The 25,272-nt window shown below is 41.0% G+C and overlaps 1 protein-coding gene across 1 annotated transcript in view; it reads right to left on the reverse strand.

Moving 5' to 3' along the window:
• The window catches only part of LOC122540179 (dynein axonemal heavy chain 8-like), a 1,249,383-nt gene that overhangs the window by 985,710 nt on the left and 238,401 nt on the right, over positions 1–25,272 (reverse strand). The window contains exons 12-15 of the mRNA XM_043675521.1: positions 23,002–23,148; positions 20,920–21,117; positions 13,949–14,025; positions 5,553–5,652 (exon numbers count right to left, since the gene is read on the reverse strand). Of these exons, the coding sequence (XP_043531456.1) occupies positions 5,553–5,652; positions 13,949–14,025; positions 20,920–21,117; positions 23,002–23,148 (522 nt within the window). The remainder of the gene's footprint in view (positions 1–5,552; positions 5,653–13,948; positions 14,026–20,919; positions 21,118–23,001; positions 23,149–25,272) is intronic.

Raw genomic sequence — 25,272 nt, forward strand, 5'->3', positions numbered from 1 at the left:
ATCCAACACTGCCCTCCTGCCCCCATCCAACACCCCCCCCACCATCCACACCCACTCCCTCTCTGTGGCAGCTGAACTGGACACCAACAAGACTGCTGCAGTTGCCTTTGTGAGATAAGAGTCCAAATTGCGCGCGCACACACACGCACACATACACTCACACATACACACACCCACACAGCCACAGCCACACACACAACTTTGCAACTTTTTGACAGGTTCCACCTTTGCCCTGCACAGGAAACTGGTGGAGAGATTATCAAGGTGTGGGGAAGGATGGGTGTGAGTGGGTTAAGGTACACACCTGTGTAGAACACCAGGGAGAGTGTGGGGACAGAGAGAGGTGAGCAGATAATCATTTGGAGACGGTGCCTGCTTAATCACTATAAACAAAAGACGCGATCACTGTAAGAAACACGTCTTTGATGTAATGTTTCCATTGGGACCTCGAGATCTCCTTCGGATAATCCAATTTTCGGATAATTGGTATTCGGATAATTGAGGTTCCTCTGTATCTAGTTTCAAGGAAATATGACCTGCACTTCAAGGTTTCTTTGTTCAGCAACAGCCCTCAGAACCTTACCATTAAGTGTATAAGTGCTGCTCTGATTTGCTTTTCCAAAATGCAGACCTCACATTTATCTAAATTAAACTCCATCTATCACTGCTAAGCCCATTGGCCCATCTGATCAAGATCCCATTGTATTCTGAGGTAACCTTCTTTGCTGTTCACTATGCCTCCAATTTTGGTGTCATCTGCAAACTTACTTAATTTTTTCTCCTATGTTCACATCCAAATCATTTATATAAGTGCTGAAAAATAGTGGATCCTTGTGGTACACCACTGGTCACAGGCCTCCAGTCTGAAAAGCAAACCTCCACATCCACTTTCTGTCTTCTATCTTCGAGCCAGTTCTATATCCAAATGGCTAGCTATCCCTGTATTTAATGAGATCTAACCTTGCTAACCAGTCTCCCACGAGAAACCTTGCTGAATGCTTTACTGAAGTCCATATAGATCATGTCTACCACTCTGTCCTCATCAACACTCTTTGTTACTTCTTCAAAAACTCAATCAAATTTGGGAGATATGATTTCCCATACACAAAGCCATGCTGACTGTCCCTAATCAGTCCCTGCCTTTCCAAATACATGTAAATCCTATCTGTCAGGTTTCCCTCCAACAACTTTCACACCACCGATGTCAGGGGCTCACTGGTCTATAGTTCCCTGACTTTTCCTTACCGCCTTTCTTAAATAGCGGCACCACATTAGCCACCCTCCAGTCTTCCAGCACCTCACCTGTGACTATCAATGATACAAATATCCTTTTATAAATTTTTTTACATGTATTATGTGTAAATAGTCCAGTTTATTCTATTTTATCTTAATTTCTTTTGCATATTAAACTTCGGTTTAGAGCCAGGACAGGTGTCAGATCTCGCAGTGGGAGAACACTTTGGTGACAGTGATCACAGCTGCCTAACATTTAACATAGCCTTAGAGAGGGAAAGGAGCAGTTACCGAGGGGAAATATTTAATTGGGGAAAAGGAAATTATGATGCTATCAGATAGGAAGTACAGACTGGGAGCAATTGTTCCACAGAAAAGGCACAGCAGACATGTGGAGACTGTTTAAGGAGCAGTTGTTGCGAGTGATGCACGCATTTATCCCTCTGAGACAGGTAAGATTAAGGAACCTTGAATGACGAGAACAGAGGAGCTTCTCGTCAAAAGGAAGAAGGCAGCTTACGTAAGGTGGAGGAAGCAAGGATCTAGCACAGCTTTAGAGGATTACAGGCTTACTAGAAAGGAGCTCAGAAATGGACTGAGGAGAGCCAGGAGGGGGCACGAAAAAGGCTTGGCAAATAGGATTAGGGAGAACCCAAAGGCATTTTACTCATATGTGAGGAATAAGAGAATGATCAGGGAGAAGGTAGGGCCGATCAGGGATAATGTAGGGAACTTGTGTGTGGAGCATGAGCAGATAGGGAAAGCCCTAAATGAGTATTTTGCTTCAGTTTTTTCTAAGGAAAGGGACCTTTTTGTGAATAAAAACTTTGAGGAGCTGGGATACAGGCTTGATCAGATCAAGATTGATGAAGTTGGAAATTTTAGAAAACATTAAGATTGTTAAGTCCCCAGGGCCAGACTAGATTTATCCTAGGCTGCTCAGGGAAGCGAGAAAGGAGGTTGCTAAGCCACTGGCAAAGATTTTTGCCTCCTCACTCTCCACAGTAGAGTGAGGAGGCATTTGATAAGGTTCACCATGGTAGACTCATTCATAAAGTCAGGAAGTTGTAATCGAAAAAATAGTATGGGCTTCTCAGAAAGACACTACAATTATCGGAGTTTTACATCTTCACACTGATTGGACGAATTTGCAAAGATAGCACAGGAGACAAGTTCATACAGAATCACAATCGTTGTTGCACAGCAGAAGGACACTATTCTGCTCATTGTGCCTGAATTATCTCCCAAATGAATAATACACTTAGTGCCAATCTCCCATCTTCTCTCATAACCCTGCATATGCTTTCTTTTCAAATAATAGTGCAATCATTTTCTGAGTATTTTGAACATGCTTCCAACACAATCTCAGGAAGTACAAGACACTGGTAAGGCCAGTTCTAGTCAACGCATTATAGGAAGGATGTGGAAGCTTTGGAAAGGTTTCAGAGGAAATTAACTAGGATGTTGCCTGGTATGGAAGGAAGGACTTACAAAAAAAGGCCGAGGGAACTGAGGCTGTTTTCTTTGGAGAGAAGAAGGTTGAGAGGTGACTTAATCGAGACATATAAGATAATCAGAGAGTTAGATAGGGTGGACAGTGAAAGCCTTTTTCCTCGGGTGGTGAAGGCTAACACGAGGAGTGATAGATTTAGGACAGATATTCGGGGTAGTTTCTTTACTCAGAGAGTAATAGGAACGTGGAATGGCCTGCCTGCAACAGTAGTAGACTTGTCGATGTTAAGGGCACTTAAATGGGCATTGGACATACATATGGATAATAATGGAATGGTATAAGTTAGATGGTCATCAGGTTAATTTCACAGGTCGGCACAACATTGAGGGCCGAAGGTCTGTACTGCGCTGTAACATTCCATGTGCATTCCAGATCTTAAGCACTTGCTGTATGAAAAGATTTTTCCTCAAAATGTAGACAAAAAAAACTAAAGGAACTGTAGATGCTGGAAATCTGAAATAAAACAGAAATTGCTGGAAAATCCCAGCAGGTTTGGCAGCATATGTGGAGAGAAATTAGAGTTAATGTTTTGAGTCCAGTTTTCTTTCTTCAAAACAAGTCGAGAGTGTGCATATGGTGATGCATGGCACTGAGATGTCGATCTCAGGATGCAGCAAGAACAGCTCTCTGAGGAATGTTGAATATCATGGAGATACCTGTGTTCCTGCATAGATTCAAAACATGAAGGATGAAACCTGAGTTGGAATCCATGTGGGGTGAGTCTGAGCCGGAAGCAGTCAGTGAGGAATGCTTTCTGGCAGTGGAAGTGAGTTTTTGCAAATATCTAGTCAAACACCAGGAGTGACTGCAAAGTTAATGTTGGTGAACAACAAAAAGAAAAAAAGATTTGAATGAAAATTCTGTCGGAGAGAAGAGCAGAACTTCTTCAAGGTGCACATACCAGGAAGAGATGTGGCAGTGAGTTAAACTCTCAAAAAAAAACTTCCATGTACACAGGACACAGACAGATTCACACCTATTGCTTAAAAAGCTGAGCTAATTTGAGAATGTAATTTGAAAGAAGTTCTGGGATTTACAGATCAAAGAACATAAACCAGCATATCCCATTATAAGAGATAAAAGTTTTAATCTAAGATCCATGACACTGGACTCCTTTGGCTATAAATTCTGTGAGCATGATCTTAACCTCGACAGCCACCTGATGAAGGAGCAGCGCTCCAAAAGCTAGTGCTTCCAAATAAACCTTTTGGACAAAAATCTGTTGTTGTGTGATTTTTAACTTTGACCATCCCAGTCCAACACTGGCACCTCCAAGTCATGGATACAGAGATAGAAGGCTCTATAGCCAAATTTGTGGATGACACAAAAATAGGCGGGATGCTAAATTGTAGTGAGGAAATAAGAACCTTACAAATGGATACAGATAGGTTAGGAGAGTGGGCCAAAATGTGATAGATGGAATTTAATGTGAGTAAGTGTGAAGTCATGCATTTGAGTGGAATAAATGGGAAGACGACCTATAATCTAAATGGGGAGAGACTTGGTGCTCCGGTGCAGAGGGATCTGGATGTCATTGTTCATGAGTCACAGGAAACTAGCAGGAGAAAGTGAGGACTGCAGATGCTGGAGATCAGAGCTGAAAATGTGTTGCTGGAAAAGCACAGCAGGTCAGGCAGCATCCAAGGAGCAGGAGAATCGACGTTTCGGGCATGAGCCCTTCTTCAGGAAAGGAAACTAGCATGCAGGTACAGCAGACAATAAAGAAAGGGAATGGAATGTTGACTTTTATAGTGAAAGGATTAAAGTATAAAGGTAAGGAAGTATTGTTGCAACTAAACAAGGTATTGGTGAGACTAGACCTGGAGTATTGTACACAGTTTTAGTCCCCTTATTTGAGGAGAGATGTAGTGACACTGGAGGCAGTTCAGAGGAAGTTCACTAGATTGATCCCAGAGATGAAGAGTTTTTTGCATGAAAAGAGATTGAACAGTTTCTGCCTATCTCTTTGTAATTTCAAAAAATGAGAGGAGATCAAATTGAGGTATGCAAAGATTTTAAAAGGTATAGATAAAATAGACAATGAGCAGATGCTTCCTCTTGTGGGGCATTCTAGGACAGGAGGTCATAGTCTTTGGATAATGGGTAGCAAATTTAAGACAGAGTTGAGGAGAAACTACTTCTTCCACAGGGTTGCGAACCTGTGGAATTTGCTACTCCAAAGTGTGGTGGATGCTGGGACAGTGAGTAAGTTTAAGGAGGACGTAGATAGATTTTTAATTGGTAATCAGTTGAGGGGATATGGGAAGAAGGCAGGAAAATGGGGGTGAAGAGCATATCAGCCATGATCAAATGGCAGAGCAGACTCGATGGGCCGAATGGCTTAATTCAGCTCCAAATCTTCTGAACTTATAAAATAACTTTGGATTTTCAATCATTTTACATGTCATTATCTTTTTGATGTCCTAATTTCCTCTTTAAGCTCCTCCTTGCACATTCTATGTTCTTTTAGGGCTTCTGCTCTTTTGAGCCCTCAGGACTTGGTAGAAGCCAATATTTTAATTTCTACCCAATCCTGCATATCCATTGATATCCAGTGTTCACTGAATTTGTGAGAGCTAGTATAGTTTTGATGTTGTGAGAGCTAATATGGTCTCGATCGTCAAACTGTCTAATTCCTTACAGTAATGACTACATTGAAAAATAAATATTTTTGTGCTTTTTTGTCTATACTTCAGCTGAATCATGAGTGACTAGAATTTTCAAGTTGCACATATGACTTCATTAATAAAGAAATACAAATGTAATTATGCACATCAGAAAGTCTTATTAAAGTAATTATTCTTACCTTTTGTATAGCCATTAACTCTCCAAAATAGTGTTGAAGAATACGTTCAACTGTAATTTCAATTTCTGACTCAAGAGATCGTATATTCAATTTCTGAAATCTAAGGTCACAGGTTTAGCACATATAAACTGCAATCCAACAGAAATCATGAAAATCAGATATTACAATTGTATAATATATTGACAAAAATGTTTGATATTGAGATAACAGTCCTGAAATAAGTATTTAAAATCAAAGTCACAATGCTAGCACAGGGAAGAATGATGCACATTAAAATTTGCAATAATATTTATCATTTTTTGAACACATTTTCAATCTCTAACCTTTATTTAACTAATGTTGCAGGCAGACACGTGTAACAGGATTGTGGCTGAAGACTTTGTGTTATTGTTGTGGTGACTCACTCTACTGGGTGAGAATATAATATGCATAATATTAAAATGCTTCAGAATAATTATTCTTCCATTCCTACAAATATATTTTGAAGAGGTCCACTAATTTGTGAGTCACCTAACAGACAGCCAGGAATTTATGGAAATTATGATTGAATGATCTCAGCAAGATCCTCACATAGTCTTATCAGCAAAACAGCAAAAGACAAACACAGTGTTTAAGTTATTTGCAAACCTGGCAATTTTTGGTTTCCTACAACCATTGAAAAAAGTATCCAAAAAACATTTCACCTTCAGACAATTAGATCATCAAGATACCTGAGACATAATGTGTTCCAAAAACAAAAAAAAATCTCTAGAATTCAGATTGCTCACTTTCTGAGATTACTTTGCCTTATGTTCAGTTATCTTCACATGTTCATTGTATGTCTCAGTATGACCAATTGGCTTAAATGATGTCTGAGTACCATTGGCAAGTTTGTTCACGAACCCAAATTTCTCTTGAGATGATAATAGTGAGTTATTCAACATCTGCAGTGCATTTTGTGTGTGTCTGTCCACAGTGCTGTTAGGAAGGCAATTTCAAATTTTTGACGCTACAGTGAAAGAACAGCAAAGTGGTCCCGAGTGAAGATGGTGCGTGATTTAGATGGACATATGTAGTTGGAGATTATCCTACGAATTTATTGACCTCCCCGTTCCAGGTGTTAAGGTTTAGTTGTTTATATAGTACTACCAAAGAAAGCATGTTGTTGCAGTGCACCTTGCATGTTAAACAGACTGTAGCCCTTGTGGGGCATCAGTGTTGGTGAAGGGAATGATAATTAGATGATGACTGGAATGCTGATTAAGTGGACTGGTTTGTCCTAGATGGTGTTGTTTTAGTGTTTCCAGTGTATTGTTGGGTAGCAACATCCAGGCAGGTGGAGAGTATTCTATCATGGAATCTTAATTACCATTGAGGAAAATAGATTTGGTTGTTTGAGGTCAGACATCTCAGCTCCAGAACATCTCTGCAAGAAATCCACAGGGTAGTGTCCAAAGCCCAAACATCTTCAACTGCTTTATCAATAAGCTGATCATTCCATCATAAGGTCGGAAGGAGGTATGTTCATTGAAAATTGCACAATGTTCAGCATCATTCACAAATCCTCAGATGCAAAACCAGTCCATTTCCAAATGCAACACAATCTAGACAATATCCAGTTTGGGCAGATAAATGGCAAGTAAAAACTTTGTCACACATATGCCAGGCAGTGACCAGCTCCAAGAAGACAGAATCTAACTATTGCTCCTTCACATTCAATGATGCTCCCATACTGAAACTCCCACTATAAATAAAATACTCATGTAACTATAAGAGAAAGGAGCAGAATGAGGCCATTCAGCTGATTCAGACTGTTCTGCCATTCAATCATGACTGACACAGTGCCGTTTGGTCAGAGACACTTCTACGAATGGAAACATCTCTACATCCACTCTTGCCAGGCCTCTCAGTATTCTGTAAGTTTCAATCAGATACCCCTCATTCTCCTAAATTCCATCCATATGACAACCACCTGATGAAGAAGCAGCACTCTGAAAGCTAGTGTTTCCAATTAAACGTGTCAGACTATAACCTGGTGTTGTGTGATTTTTAACTCCATAGGACAAGCCTTTCATCCTCAGGTTCATTCTTGCAAACCTCCTCTGGACCCTCACCAGCACATCCTTCTGTATATTTGGGGCTTAAAATTATTCACAATATTTTAAATACAGCCTGCCCAGAGCCTCATACAGCTCAGCAGTACATGGCTGCTCTTTTATTATAGCTGACTTGAAATGAATCCTAACATTGTATTTGCCTCCTAACTACATGTTAACTAAACCTGCATTTATAGAATCCTGCACCAGGACTCTTAAGCCCCTTTGTGCATCTGATTTCCAAGCCTTTCCCCATTTAGGAAAGAACGGAGGTTGAGCGGGCCAGGTTCCCAGGAATGATGATAACCAACAACCTGTCCTGAACTTCCTATGTAGACGCAATGGTCAAGAAGGCACAACAATGCCTCTTCTTTCTCAGGCAGCTTAGAAAATTCTGCATGTCCATGAAAACCTTTGTCAACTTTTACAGATGCAGCATAGAAAGAATACTGCTCTGCCCAGGACCATAAGAAACTACAGAACGTTGTGAACACAACCCAGACCATCACGGAAGCCAACCTCCAATCCATGGACTCTATTTACACTTATCATTGCCATGGAAAGGCTGTCAATACAATCAAAGACTCTTCCCACCCGGTAATATTCTCCTACAACCTCTTCAATTAGGCAGGAGATACAGAAGCTTGAATACATGCACCAATGGGTTCAAGAACAGCTTCTTCCCTGCTGTTATTAGACGGATGAATGGACTCTCTAACTTCAAATAATGTTGATCTTGCTTTGGACACAACCTATACATTATAACCTGAATGCACTATATGCTGCGCTCTAAGCACCCTATGATCAGTATGTTCTTGGTTGCTATGATCTGCCTATACTACTCACAAGATAAAGCTAATCACTGTACTTAGGTACATGTAACCATAATAAATCAAACAAAATCAAATCAAATTAAATCAAAGTGCATAATCTTCCTGAAGAAGGGCTCATGCCTGAAACGTTGATTCTCTTGTTCCTTGGATGCTGCCTGACCTGCTGCGCTTTTCCAGCAACACATTTTCAGCTCTGATCTCCAGCATCTGCAGTCCTCACTTTCTCCTGCATAACCTCACAGCCAAGGGTTGCCACTGATCAGGAATTGCTAAAGACTAGCCTTATAAATATTGTGGCAACAAAAGTAAATCAGATGTCAGAAACACTGTACTGAGTGACCTCCTGATTCCCCAAAGTCTGTCCACCATTCATACAGCAGTCAGGAGTGAGATGGGTGCTGCCTACTTGCCTAGGTGATTACTACCTGCTTGGGGTGATGAACTAGAGTCAGAGCTTTGAAAACTACTAGATATCAGGAAAAGAAGGAATTGCATGGACACTGTGTTTAGGAAGTAGTCACACCCTTAGGTTAACTATCTTGAATATGGTTAGTTGTTGTGCTTCTGTTCGCCACAGCTCGGCGAACAGAACCACAACAACGAGCACCCAAGCTACAAATCTTCACACAAACTTTGAATATGGTTAGTAGTCAGAGACAGAAGGGTGTGACAATAGGCAAGGGAATCCAGGGGGTAATGTTGCAGGAGCCTCAGCGCTTGTCCTCGACCCTGTATGGCTGACAGCAGGGACAGTAGGGAAAATGGGCAAATTGACTATAGAAATGTGATACAGGGAACCATTCAAGAGGAGGGAGAAAAACGAAATGTAGTTATACTCCAGGATAATATAGTCAGGGGATCAGACACTGTTTTCTGCAGCCAGAATTGACAGCATTCTGTTGCCTCCCTGGTTTCTGAATTCATTCAGGATATCTCATTTGGCCTGCAGAGGAACTTGGAGTGGGAGGGGTAACACCTAATTGTCATGGTTCACATCAGTATCACCAATATAAATAGAATAAGGAAATATGGAATACGATAGCAGCTCAATTAAAAAGCAGAACCATCAGGGCAGTAATCTCTGGATTACTACCTGAGCCACAAGCTCATTGCCACAGGGCCAAAATGATTGAAGAAGAAATGCATGGCTCAAAGATTGGTGTAGGAGAAATGGACCCAAACTTGTGGGATATTGGCACAGTACTAAGAAAAGAGAGAGATGTTCCATTGGGACTGGCTCTACCTGAATCTGCTGGAACCAGAGTCATAGAACAGTACAGTACAGAAACAGATTCTTGGGTTGAACTCGACCCTGCCGACCAGATATCTTAATTTAATCTTGTCACACTTGCTAGCATTTGTCCCATATCCCTCTAAACCCTTCCTATTCATATACCCATCCAGATGCATCTTAAATGGTATAATTGTACCAGCCTCCACCACTTCCTCTAGCAGCTCATTCCATACACGCACCATCCTCTGTGTGAAAAAATTGCCCCTTCAGTCCCATTTAAATCTTTCACCTCTCACCTTAAACTTATACTGTCTGGTTTTACATTCTCCTACCCTTGGCTACTCACCATATCCATGCCCTTCATGATTTATAAACCTCAGTAAGGTCACACCTCCGCTTCCAACTCTTCAGGGAAAATAGCCCCAACCTATTCAGCTGTTCCTATAGCTCAAACCCTCCAACCTTGGCAACATCCTTGTAAATCCTTTCTGAACTCTTTCAAGTTCCTGGCGAATCACATAATTAGAGCTGTAGATTGAGATTTAAACTAAATAGTGGATGGTTTGGCCAGAGGTGTCAGTTGCATGAAAAAACAGAAAATCTTAGTTAAAGGAGAAGTCGGAATACAGGTTAGTAATACATGAAGCATTTAGAATAAAATTAATGAGTTAACAGCCTAAAAGAGACAAAGGGCCATGATTTGATGGTGACTACTGTAATACAGTTGCTGGGAGACCAGGTTTGGAAATTGAATATCCAAATGTATTCAGTATTCTGGAAGGATAAGCAGGAAGGAAAATATGGTGATGAAGCGTTGTTAGTAAAGCAAGGTCAGTGCTACAGTGAGAAATTATATCAGAACTGGTGATCAAGACATATAATCAGTCTGGATAGGTATTAGAACTAGCAAGGGAAAGAAGCTCCTAGTGGGAGTAATCTGCAGGCCCCCAACAGTAGGGCACAGTAAACCAGGAAATACTGGGGACTTGGAGGAAAAGTACAGCAATAATACTGGTTGATTTTGATAAGCTGATGGACTGCAGATGCTAGAGATTAGAGTCAAGATTAGATTGGTGCTGGAAATGCACAGCAGGTCAGGCAGCATCCGAGTAGCAAGGGAAAGAAGCTCCTAGTGGGAGTAATCTGCAGGCCCCCAACAGTAGGGCACAGTAAACCAGGAAATACTGGGGACTTGGAGGAAAAGTACAGCAATAATACTGGTTGATTTTGATAAGCTGATGGACTGCAGATGCTAGAGATTAGAGTCAAGATTAGATTGGTGCTGGAAATGCACAGCAGGTCAGGCAGCATGTGAGGATCAGGAAAAGCGATGTTTCGGGCAGGAGCCCTTCATCAGATTTTCCTGCTTCTCGGATGCTGCCTGACCTGCTGTGCATTTCCAGCAGCATTCTAATCTTAAGAAGGAGATGGATATTTTTAATTAGTAATAGGTTGAAGGGTTATGAAGAGCAGGCAAGAAAGTGAAATTCAGGGCAAGATGAGATCTGCCATGATGGCATCAAATGGCAGCCCAGGCTCGAAGGGCTGAATTATCTACTCCATCTCCTAGTTATTAATTTCTTTTCCAAATATGTTATATCCAAGAAAATTTAACATCGAGTCTTGCCCTTCCCTGAGCTAGATCTCTGTTATCACAGTAACATTAAAATTCCACATGGCAATCTGAGCCTGTAAATCCCAAATCACTGTGCATTCGTATACATCGCTGATTCAAACTTCATTCTTTTCTTCCTCCCTCTGATGTCACCCACAAACTTGTGATTGTCTATTCTACAGCCAAATGCATTTCTGATTATTTTGTCAAGTTTGGATTTCTTCTCCATGATTCTCCTTTGGATTCTACACCCCAACCTTGATAAATTAAAAGTCCTGAAGAAGGGCCTGTGCCCGAAACGTCGAATCTCCTGTTCCCTGGATGCTGCCTGACCTGCTGTGCTGTTCCAGCAATAAAGTTTCAAATTAAAAGTCTTCCCAATAATTTGAGCAAATCAAGCTGCAAGGATCTCAGTCCCAGCTTTGTTCAGGTGCAATCATAGATGGTTCTGAACATTATGCAATAATCAGCAAACACCCCCACATTCAACCTCATGATGGTGGAAAAGTCATTATTACAGCTGAAGATGGTTGAATCATAGACACTACCCTGAGGACTCCTGCCGAGATGTCCTGAAGGTGATGTCAGAATCAAAGGTGATGGCTTTGTAAAGGGAAAGCTATGCCATGCAAATGTGATTGAATTCTTTGAGGAAGTGACAAGGAGGATCAATGAGGGTTGCATAATGGATATTGTCGACATGGATTTAGTTTAATAAGGCAGTTGACAAGGTCCCATATGGCAGACTGGTCGAAAAAGTAAAAGGCTATGGATACAGGGTAATGTATCAAATTCAACTGAAGTTGGCATAATAACAGGAAACAAAGAGTAATGGTTGAAGGCTGCCCTTGAGAATGGAAAGCTGTTTCAAGTGGTGTTCTGCAGGGTTCAATGTTGCTACCCCAGCTATTCATTTTATAAATTAGCAATTTGGACTTGAATCTGGGGGCACAATTGGGAAATTTGCAGACAATACAAAAAATTGTCATGTAGTGGATCGTGTAGATGCTTATCTGTAGGCTCTAAAATGATACAGATGGGTTCTTGGACTGGACAGAAAAATGGCAGCTGGAGTTCAGCTCTGATAAATTTGAGGTGATGCTTTTAAGGAGGTAAAACAGCAAATGGGAATTCACAATAAACATGAATATACTGAGAGGAATAGATGAAGAGAGAGATCTTTGTTTGTACATGCACAGGTCTCTTAAGGTAGCAGTACAGGTAGATGATGTTGTGAAGTAGGCATATGGAATGTTCTCCTTCAGTGTCAGAGGTATACAATACAAATGTAGGGATATAATGATGAAATTGTACAAAATTCTGGTGAGGCCATAATTGGAGTATTGTGTGCAGTCCAGGTTACCACATTATAGGAAGGAAGAATTGCATTGGAGAAATGCATTGAAGACTTCCTAGAATGTTGCTACAAGAAGAGATTGGAGAGGATGGGTTGTTTTCCTTGGAACAGAGAAGGCTCAGATGCAACATGATTGAGGGGTTACATGATTGAGGTATACAAAATTGTGAGGGGTAGAGATATAGGGAAAGGGGATATCTGTTTCCCTTGCCAGACAGTTAAAAAAACAGGGGTCATAGATTCAAGCTAAGTGGCAGAAGGATTATAGAGGATGTGAAGAAAAACCTTTTTTTTTATGCAGAAGGCGGTAAGAGTCTGGAATTTGCTGCCTGAGTTGGTGGTGGAGGCGGAGACCCTAAACTCTTTCAAAAATCACTTGGATCTGCAGGTGCTGTAAGCTGCAGGGCAATGGGCTGCAAGCAGGAAGATTGGATTAGAAAGGGCATCTGGGTGTTTTTGGGCGGAATGGCCCCCTTCCTGCTACATAATTTCCATGGTTCGTTGAGTCTTTTGATGTTGTACAGGAAGATGAATTTCATATTATCAGCAAAGGGAGAGGCTAAGATAGTCAACATAAAAAAACTTCTAATCCAAAAACCTAAAAAAAATGGGGGGGGTGATGGTCTGGTACTACGTTCATGATCTGTTTATCCAGAGACCCAAGTGATGTGCTGGGGATCTGGGTTCAAATCCTGATATGGCAGATAATGCAATTTGAAATCGACCAAAATCTGGAATTAAGAATCTTATTAAGAATCCACTGTAGATTATTGGGAAAAATCCATCTGGTTTACTAATGTCCTTGATGGAAGGAAACTGACATCCTTACCTGATATGGTCTACATGTGACCCCAGAACCATAGCAATGTGGTTGACGCTTAATTGCCCTTTGAGCATTCAGGATGGGCAATATATGCTGGCCCAGCCAGTGATACCCCCAACCCATGAAAGAAAGAAAAACTCAAAAAACCTTTATGACAAGTACCCAAAGCTCCATATCGTATTCCAATCATTGAAGCAAACATAGCCTTATGTCTCCAGTTATAAAACTCAAAAAGATGGAGTTAGCTTTACACTCTGACTTTTCAAACTGAAATAATACCCCGAATCAGAGACAAAAATGGAACGAGGGACATAAAAGGTACTTCCTTCATGAAAAAATAACTAAAAATACGATGACTCTTTTCATCCTTAATTCAAGCAGTTCATTTGAAAATATAAAGCTAATCATTTCCAGAACTTAAATGTTTGAGCATTTTTACACATTAGCCTGACAACTTACCTCTGCAGAAGTTGTAAAGCATGCCGTGAAGAAATGATTTTAGCAAAACAGTTACTCATGAAGTCATCAAGCAAATTCTGAAATATATAATCAAGATTGAGTTATAATGATTTCCAAGATTATTCCCTAAACGTTTTTGACAAAAAAAGTGAGAGGTGTGAAATTTATGGGAAGCAATGGCTTTGTGGTATTATCACCAGATAATCAATTTGGAAACTCAGCTATGTCCTGGGGGTCTGGGTTTAAAACCTGCCGTATCAGACAGTGGAATTTGAATTCAATAAATATCTGGAATTAGAAATCCAAAGATGACCATGAAACCACTGCTGAATGTCGGGGGAAAATAATCTATCTGATTCACAAATGCCCTTCAGGGAAGGAAATGTGATGCCCTTACCTGGTCTGTTAACATGTGACTCCACACCCACAGCAATGTGATTGATTATTGACTGCCCTCTGAAATGGCTATTACAAGCCACTCAATTAGAACATAAAACGGTGCAACACAGTACAAGCCTTTTGGCACTTAATGTTTTGCTGGCCTTTTATTCTTCTCTAACCTACATACCCATCATTGTACTAACTTCCATATGCCTATCCAAGAGTCACTTAAATATCCCAAATGTATCTGACTCTATTACCATTGCTGGCAGTGCATTTCATGCACCCACCACTCTCTGAGTAAAGAACCTACCTCTGACATCTCCCCTAAACCTTCCTCAAATTACCTTAAAATTATGCCCCCTCATGATAGGCATTTCCGCCATGGGACAAACGTCATTTCCAGGTTAGTTATTTAATTGCCCATCATTGATCATCATTGGATATGACAGGTATCCAGAGTTCTGTTCTGCTGCATTGATTGTAGAATATATTAGCTCCTTCTATAACTTGCTGATTAAATTGCATTCAGTGTTTGGCTTCTTCAGGTTGGCACCTCATTTTTAAGTATATTAAATTCTGCTCCTGGCATACACTCCTGTACTCCTATTTGAACTACAGTTCATTCCCCTGATTGGTGATGGTAGATTGAATGATATATCAGGCCCTGTGGTCACAGATTGCACTTGTGTATAATTCTTTTGTTACTCATGGCCCATGGTATTTCTTTGAGGTCAGTTATGGCCTCTTTAATCTATTCCATTGAGCATGGTGGTAGCATGAGACTACATAAAGGATGGTTTCCTCATGTTTGGATGGGATTTTGTCTAATAATTAAGGACTAGACTTTGTCGCACCCTCAAGGGTTTTGAGGCAGTCACCTGATCAATACAATCATGGATAGAGACATCTGCAATTGATAGTCTGGTGAGCATAAAATTAAGTACATTTTTCCCTTGACACCTGCCACAGGGCCATTCTTACAGATATGCCCTTCAGGACCTGACCAGTAGCAGTGCTATAAAGTCACTTCAGGTGATGGATATAGAAGCTCCTTGGTCATAGCATATTCTGTGCCCTCTCTATGCTCAATGCTGCTTCAAAGAGGTGTTCTACATGGAGAAGCACAGATTGATTAGCTGAGAAAGGTGGTAATTAGTAGGCTTCCTTACCTTTGTTTGACCTGTCACGGGTTATACAGCATGGTGAGGAATTCCTAGCCCACTCTCCGATGAATAAATACAACAGTACCGAAAGCTATTTTAGGTCTATCCTGCCAGTGGGTCAGGATCTATTGAGGAATATTGGAGGAGTCTGTGGCATTGACAGGTTGTTGTTTGTTTAGTCTATAGGGACAGCTCTTCCATGGGCCGTATCTTTTGATGGAAGAGTTTCCTGCTGTGGAGTCATCGAGTTATATATCACAGCAACAGAGCCTTTGGTCCAACTAGTCCATGCAGAACATAATCCCAAACTAAACTAGTCCCACCTGTCTGCTCTTAGCCCATGTTTCTCCAAATGTTTTCTATTTATGTATCTATCTAAATATCTTTAAAAAACATTGTAACTGTACCAGCATCCACTACTGCCTCAGGAACATTTGCCTCTCATGTCTTTTTTAAATCTCTCTCTCTCACCTTAACATTGTGCCTCCAGTCTCAAAATGCCCCATCCCAGGGAAAAGACAACTGCCATTAACTCTATTTTTCCCTCTCATTATGTTATAAACTTCTCAACCTCCTACGTGCCGATGAAAAACTTCCCAACCTTTCTTTATAACTCAAACTTTCCAAGCTGGCAACATTCTAGTAAATCTCTTCTGAACTCTCTCCAGCTTAATAATATCTTTTCTATAATTGGGTGACGAGAAACTAGACACAGTATTCTAGGAGAGGCCTCACCTCAATGTCCTGTACAATCTCAACATGACTTCCCAACCCTTGTACTCAACGGATTGAGCAATGAAGATAAGCATGCTAAACGCCTTTTCAATGACACTCTGCTTGTGAAGCAAACTGCAAAGAATTATGTACCCCTAGGTCCCACTGTTCTACAACACTACCCAAGGCCCGACCATTAATTGTATAAGCCCTTGTTTGTTGTACCAAAATGCAATACCTCACATTTATCCAGATTGGACTCTACCTGCCATTTTTCTGCCCATTGACCCATTTGATCAAGATCCATTTGTAATCTTAGAAAACCTTCTTCATTGTCTACTATGCCACAAATTTTGGTGTCATCGACCAACTTACTAATCATGCCTTCTATATTCTAAATTATTTATGCAACTGACAAATAAAATTAGGCAGCGATAATTGGTTGAGTATGAGAGTTTGTTTCCTTCCACTGAGGAGGAAGTCTTGAACTTCAGAGAGTTCTAGGACAATTTGATTGGCCAGAAGCATAGGATTTCCAGCAGCATCAGAAGCACATTGCCCATGACTGACACTAAAAACACTAAAACATTCTAAGTCCCAGAATCCAGGTTGACACAAATGGGTGTTGCATTCAGCACAGAATAATTTGAGTAGAAGAGCTTTTATGATCAGGTATGTTTGGGCGATGACATAGTGGGAACAGAGGTGAAACTTAGGAAAATGATTGGGGATTGTGCTGGAAAGGCATTCCTAGGCGGAGGTCTGTGCAAGATGATTTTCTTGGCTCCTCTCTGTTGAACCTTTGCCAACTTGAAAATGAAGGCCTGGTAAGTTTTGACATTTACAAGCATTTGGACAGGAAAAAAATAGTGAGATATGGTAGAAGTGGGTACTGGAGATTAGAGTCAAGATTAGAGTAGTGCTGTAATAGCAAAGCATCGGAGGAGCAGGAAAATCAATGTTTCTGGCAAAAGCCCTTCATAGGAATGAGGCTGGGAGCCTCGGGGTTGAAGAGATAAATGGGAGGGGGTGGGGCTGAGGAGAAGGTAGCTAAGAGTGCAAAGGTGGATGGAGGCAGGGGTGAAGGTGATGGGTTGGAGAGGAGGGTAGAGTGGATAGGTGGGAAGGAAGATTGACAAGTGGAACAGGTATAGGGGCGGTGCTGAGCAGGAAGGTTGGAACTGGGATAAAGTGGGGGGAGAGGAAATGAAAAAACTGGTGAAGTCCACATTGACGCCATGGAGTCGAAGGGTCCTGAGGCAGAAGATGAGGCATTCTTCCACCAGGCATCGGGTGGTAAGGGAGTGGCAGTGGAGGAGGCCCAGGATCTGCATATCTTCGGCAGAGTTGGAGGGGGAGTTGAAATGTTCGGCCATGGGGCGGTGGGGTCGATTGGTGTGGATGTCCTCAATGTAGAGGAGGCCCCATCGGGAGCAACGGTACAGTAAATGATATGTGTGGAAGTGCAGATGAAACTTTGATGGATGTGGAAGGCTCCTTTGGGGACCTGGACGGAGGTGAGGGGGGAGGTGTGGGCGCAGGTTTTGCAATTCCTGTGGAGGTAGGGGAAGGTGCCCGAAGGGGAGGGTGGGTTGTTTGGGGGACGGGGACTTGACTAGGTAGTCGCGGAGGGACTTTGCAGAAAGCGGATAGTGGTAGGAGGGAAATATATTCCTGGTGGCGACATCCTTTTGGAAGTGGCGGAAATGTTGGCGGATGATGCGATTGGTTGGTGGGGTGGAAGGTGAGGACTGGGTGGTTCTGTCCTTGTTGAGGTTGGAGGGGTGGGGTTCAAGGACGGAGGTGCGAGATGTGGATGAGATACGTTGGAGGGCATCTTCAACCACATGGGAGTTGCAGTCTTTAAAGAAGGAGGCCATCTGGTGTGTTCTGTGGCGGAATTAGATTAGATTACTTACAGTGTGGAAACAGGCCCTTCGGCCCAACAGGTCCACACCAACCCACCGAAGCGTAACCCACCCAGACCCATTCTCCCACATTTACCCCTTCATCCAACACTACGGGCAATTTAGCATGGCCAATTCACCTAACCTGCACATTTTTGGACTGTGGGAGGAAACCAGAGCACCCGGAGGAAACCCACACAGACACGGGGAGAATGTACAAACTCCACACAGAGAGTCACCTGAGGCGGGAATTGAACCCAGGTCTCTGGCGCTGTGAGGCAGCAGTGCTAACCACTGTGCCACCATGCCGCCCCGGTCCTCCTGGGAGCAGATGCAGCAGAGGCAGAAGAATTGGCAATACAGGATAGCATTTTTGCAGGAGGTGGGATGGGAGGAGGTGTAATCCAGGTAGCTGTGCGAATCGGTGGGTTTGTAAAAAATGTCAGTGTTGAGTCGATCATCGTTGATGGAGATGGAGAGGGATATGGGTCAAGTGCAGGCAAATGGGACTAGTTTAGTTTGGGAAACAATAGACATGGGCAAGTTGAACCAAAGGGTCTGTGCTATATGACTCTATGACTCTATCCAGGAAGTTAAAAATCACACAACACCAGATTATAGTACAACGGGTTTATTTGGAAGGACTAGCTTTTGGAGTGCAGTTGAAGGATCAACGCTCCAGAAACTCGTGCTTCCAAATAGACCTGTTGGACTATAATGGGTTTGTAAAAAATGTCAGTGTTGAGTCGATCATCGTTGATGGAGATGGAGAGGGATATGGGTCAAGTGCAGGCAAATGGGACTAGTTTAGTTTGGGAAACAATAGACATGGGCAAGTTGAACCAAAGGGTCTGTGCTATATGACTCTATGACTCTATCCAGGAAGTTAAAAATCACACAACACCAGATTATAGTACAACGGGTTTATTTGGAAGGACTAGCTTTTGGAGTGCTGTTGAAGGAGCAACGCTCCAAAAACTCGTGCTTCCAAATAAACCTGTTGGACTATAACCTGGTGTAGTGTGATTTTTTTTAACGTCGTACACCCCAGTCCAACACCAGCACTTCCAAATCATGTCAATCCAGGAAATGATCCTGAACTGCTTATTGATTATCCATTTAAGTGCCTCAATTGGGAAATGGTGGAATAACTCAAGAAGGCATTGCTTATCTTACCGCAAACTTACAGTAGTGGGAGGTGGTGGCAAGGCAATCCAGGAAATTTTTCAGGTTCACATCATTTATAAACACACTGAAATGGGAGCATAAAGTACTGCCTCAAGTTTTACTGAACAGTATTTTACAGGGACACCTGGGAAGAGTTTGTTTCTGGTGCCCGGGTTCACAGAGTCATAGAGATGCACAGCACAGAAACAGATCCTTTGGTCCAACTTGTCCATACCAACTAGATAACACAACCCAATCTAGTCCCACCTGTCAGCACCCGGCCCATATCCCTCCAAACCCTTCCTATTCATATACCCATCCAGATGCCTTTTAAATGTTGCAATTGTACTAGCCTCCACCATTTCCTCTGGCAGGTCATTCCATACACGTAACACCCTCTGTGTAAACATGTTGTCCCTTAGGTCTCTTTAATGTCTTTCCCCTCTTACCCTAAATGTATGCCCTCTAGTTCTGGACTACCCCACCCCAGGGAAAATACTTTGTCTAATTATCCTATCCATACCCCTCATGATTTTATAAACCTCTATAATTGTTCTGAAGAAGCGTCATTGGACCTGAAACATTCCAGTTTTGTGTATTGCATTTTGCTCTATCCTTTTTTTTTCTGATTTGACATTTCTGTAGTAGTTTTGACTGGAAAACTACACCGTTAAACAAGGAAGTTCAAAGGCACCAAAATCAGAGTGACATGAGTCCAGATCATTACATATGACAGATTTCCAGCTATAAAGGATGTAATGCACCAGATAGATATCGATGGCAGTTGTTGGCCAGGGGTTGGTCACACATGTAAACAGCTTATGAAGTGAAGTTACCCAAGCCCCAGCCACTGGCTTGAACCAGATCAGCCCTGAGGATGACATAAGATACAATTACCTATCTGGGGGAACCATAATGATGTAATCCTAAAGGTGTCCTTAGAGTGAGCCAAAAGTCGAAAGACACCAGTGCATCAGGTGACCCAAGAACCAACAAGAACAAGATACTACAGTTCAGGAAGATAAGGAAAAAGGATAAAAATGAAGGATTTTAGTGTACCATCAGCAAAATCTCTGGACAGTAACTTTTGCGAATTTATGAACAACTTGAAAGCATGGAGAGGACCCCAAGATTTGAGAAAAAACTGCCTAGCCAGAATGAGCCTCTATTCTTGGGTATTAGACTTTAATTTTGATGACTGTTAAGGGAACCTCATTAGTAAACTTTGTGGATGTGGGCTTGGATTTTAGCCTTGTACGAATTGCATGTCTGCTGTTAACCTTTTCTTAACCAAACGGTGTGAATTGTATGTCTGTTTTAACAAAACTGATAACGGTTGTGGTTAGTCAATACAGATTTGACTCTTGTTCTCTTTGTACCAAGCCAATAACTGTTATCAAGGATGATAACTGGGGAACACAATCCACTAGTTTTATTATCATTAAGACTATCATTTTCAATTTCTTAATGAGTTAGTCTTAAAATATCCCAGCTGCCATGAAGCAATTTGAACTCATGACTGCAGAATCTTTAATTTTAAAAATGCCAGTGACATTACCAAACATTAGCAAAAATGTGACCATGGCCCCATCTCTTCCATAACCCTTAGAATACATTTTCACTAACTAGCTGTTACCTCTAAGTCGAATATTTGCTTCATGAACACAGCATATTCTGAATTAAATTCTTTCTTCCGAGGGTCCAAAATGTCATAATTGCTCTTTTTAAGATTTAAGTAAATATTCTGATATTTTATTGCAAGTATCTCAATTCCTTCAATTGTAGAATTCTTCAACACAGAAAATGTCTTTGACGTTTCAACCATTTCTGTGATCTGCAAATGTACATGAATTTTTGTTATCTTAAATTTGAACAATTTTAGATAAAATATTTATACTTTTTTTTTAAGTGATTACATAGCATTCAATTCTGGCTGCAATGTTGCAAATTAAGTCAATTCAGATACAATTGATATAAATTTTATTTGCCACTCCACTATGGATGCTGTAAAGTTTCTTTCTCCACAGCTTCAAGAATATTTGCTTAACTGCCATATGTTCCATGTTTCAAAGCTGTAGGAACCACCAGGAACCACCTTAAGAGGAAATGAACCTGACTCAGATAGCCCTGAGTGGGGCCTGGACTGGTATCCCAGGCTCCCCGTGACTTTACGAGTGAAGGCCAGTACCGATTTGACATGGACCTGCAGACAAATATGGTCAGGTTCATAACTTTGTCTCTGCACAAAACTGCATGACAAGACAGCAGTAATATAAACTTGGTATCTCTGCCTGATGAAACAAAGCACAAAAAGTCGAGTCAAGTAAACACAAGGCCATGAAAGGCAATGCAAAACGGGGCTGCTGGGCACATCCAGGTAAGCTTGGAGCAAGTGAGTGGTATAAGAGCCAGCGAAGAGCCGGAAGATGCAGCCTGATTCTATCCCTGAGTTGAGTGCATGCCTATGAGTGCAAAATGCCTTTACTGCAGCATTACAATGACAGTTAACAATGCAGCAAAAGTTGCAGCACTGAAGTGTCGAAACATCCTGTAAGTGGGCTGGAGGAGTGCCATAAGGGTTGTTAGCAGCAGCACATTCCATTTGCGCATGTCTATGGATATGGGGCGCATGTGGCTGGTTCCGAGGGAGAATACAAACATACGAACAAGGAAAAAAAGTAGGTTACCCCCCCTTTCTAGCCTGCTCACCATTCAATACGTTCATACTCATCTGATTTTAACCTCAACTTTACATTTCTATGTATTCAGCCCATTATTAATCAAGAATCCATCTATCTGGATTAGTGGTGCTGGAATCCATCTATGTCTGCCTTAAAAATATTTAAAGATTCTGCATCCAATGCCTTTTGAGGATGGGAATTCCAAAGACTCACATCCCTCAAAAGAATTTTGTTTCCTCATCTCTGTCATAAATGGACAACATGTTACATTTAAACTATGACCCCTAATTCTGTATTCGCCTACAAGAGCAAGCAAACTTTCCACATCCAACCGATCAATTCCCCTCAGGATCTTATATTTTTCGATTAGATTATCTGACTCGCTTCTCCCTAAAATAACACTCATGGTCTGGAAATTTGACAGGCGAAACTTTTACATCAAGGTCACTTAACTTGCCCTGAACTGTCCTGTTATCCTTTTTAAGAGAGAAACTGTATTCTGCTACTAGTCAAGTTTTACAAAATTGCCCTAAAAGCTTTCAATCTCTGTGTTTTCTGAAGATAAAATTAATCCATGATTATACTAAACTAAAAGCAAGTCAGTGTCTTTAATCTTTACTCTAAATATAATAATCATCCATAACACTCCATTAATAATCTCTACCTGATTAATAAAGCCAGTGAATCTTCTATCTGAGTTAATGCTATCCTCGTAAACTCATTAATGATAAATTTTGACATCTTCTGCAGGAATCACATCAACACAGTGAAGAATCAGTGTCAAAAAAGGTTTGTAGTGAATGGGACAGCCTGTGGCAAGGCTTCAATTCGGCTGCAGGAGTTTGAAGATGTCTTTATCACTTCCTGTCAGATGTCACTTAAATTAGCTTTAATTTTATTGTGAATTCATATCTCTCCAATTCCTAAGCCAGAAAGTTTTGCTATTATGTGATTATGGATAAAAACTGTATATGGTGAGTTGTCGGATCAAAACCTAGACTATAACTGTATTACTTTTCTTCTGGATTGCATTTTACCTTTTCTAGTCTTTTGCAGAAGACATCAAGTTTACCAAATATATACATTTCTGACACATCAAATGGAGTATCTCGCACTGTTTCAGTTGTTTGTTTCTTAGTATTTTGAAAATATTTGCGATATTCTGTTAACAACTTTTTACATTCCTGAAAAGCAAGAAAATAAGGTTGTTTAACAAGTAATCATACGATATTTCTCTGATCTACTGAAATTAATAAGGTGGAAATAAGAATTATATCTCTGACCTAGTAACTTTATTTTTTTCTCATTTTTCAAAGGGAAGCATACTTCTATGAAGACTAAATTTAGTTAATCAATGTAGCTGACAGAATTTCATTTTATGTGTGCATATTTGGAGATCTGGGTGCACAAATCAACATGTCATTCTTATAATTTCTTCACATAGTACTATCTGACAAAATGTATTACTAGACTATTGAATTCTACATTTATAACTTGAGTTATCAAGTGAATGCTTCTGACCTACTAATTGTCAATATTGTAACAGAATATTCTGAAAAATCTGTCTTTGACTTGTAATCCTTAGGTAAATTTGTGGAATACAAATTATCATTTGATTTTGTGAAATAGATCAGTTCTCTCAATCAAAAATGCCAGTGTATTAGTTATATCATATCAGCTTTCATACTGAGCTCCAAACTGTTCTCAATTGGAATTATTTCTTCTATCACTTTACCATAAAATACAATATGTCGTATTTCAATACTAATATTGTACTATGAGGTGTTTGCTGATCTATGGAGAACAAAATGATAGTCAATGTAGATGAGTTCTTAGCACTTTAACCTCTGAGTCAGAGGTTCAGGGTGGAATCCACCAGGTCAATATTTTCCTTTCCAGAATTCATGTTAATTTAACTTACTTAAAAGGCTGCTTTACACAGAATGATGTCAACTTCTTGAGTTCTAGCTACTCATATCTAAGCACACTTTGATCAAATATCCACAAAATGTACAATCAGATAGTGAGTTATTTAGAATATCCAACTGCTGATCAACTCCTGGCATCTACCACATTTATATGGTTAGTATTGTGTCCATCATCAATATTTGAGTATGCCTTTAAGAAACATGTGCATGATATCATCACTTTTATTTTGTTCATTCATGGGGTATGAATGTTGCTGGGACACCCTTGAGAAGTTGGTGATGAGTTGACTTCTTAAACCACCGCAGTTCATTTAGTATAGGATCCCCCAAAATGCCATTAGGGAGGGAGTTCCAGCAACACAGAAGGAATGATGATATCTTTCCAGAATGTTGAATGGTTTTCAGAGAAACTTGCAGGTGTTTTTTTTCCCCATGTATCTGCTGCTATTATGCTTCTGCAAGGGAGTGGTCAGTGGTGCTCTCAAAGGTGAATTTGGTGAATTTCTCCAGTGAATCTTGTAAATGATACACATTGCTGCCACTCATCATCAGCGGTGGAAGTACTAATGTGATGTTAATCAAGCAGGCTGTTTTGTTAAAAGAACAGAGAACAGTACAGTAGGGGAATGGGCCCTTTGGCCCATGATGTTGTGCCGAACATGACACCAAATTAAACTAATCCCTTCAGCCTGCACTTGGTCCTTATTCCTCCATATTTTTTATTCCCCCCGTATTGTATCTGCCTCCACAACAATCCCTGAAGAAGGGTTACACATGAAACGTCGACTTCTGCACCTTCTGATTCTGCCAGGCTTGCTATGTTCTTCAAGCTTCCTCCCTCTAAACTTTGGATTCCAGCATCTGCCGTTTTTCTCTCCACCACCAGCCCTGACAGCGTGTTCCAGACTCTTATCACTCTCTGTGTAAAACATTTGCCCCACACATCTGCTCTGAACTTTCCCCCTCTCATCTTTAATGCATGCCCCTGAGTATTAGACATTACAACTCTGGGAAAAAGATAGAGTCATAGAGATGTACAGTATGGAAACAGACCCTTCGGTCCAACCCGTCATGCCGACCAGATATTCCAAACCAATCTGGTCCCCCAAGCCAGCACCCAGCCCATATCCCTCCAAACCCTTCCTATTCATATACCCATCCAAATGCCTCTTAAATGTTACAATTGTACCAGCCTCCACCACATCCTCTGGCAGCTCATTCCATGCACACATCACCCTCTTCGTGAAAAGGTTGCCCCTTAGGTCTCTTTTATATCTTTCCCCTCTCACCCGAAACCTATGCCCTCTACTTCTGGACTCCCCAACCCAGGGAAAAGACTTTGTCTATTTATCCTATCCATGCCCCTCATAATTTTGTAAA

This window comes from Chiloscyllium plagiosum, chromosome 3 (assembly GCF_004010195.1).
Source record: "Chiloscyllium plagiosum isolate BGI_BamShark_2017 chromosome 3, ASM401019v2, whole genome shotgun sequence".
NCBI lineage: Eukaryota > Metazoa > Chordata > Chondrichthyes > Orectolobiformes > Hemiscylliidae > Chiloscyllium > Chiloscyllium plagiosum.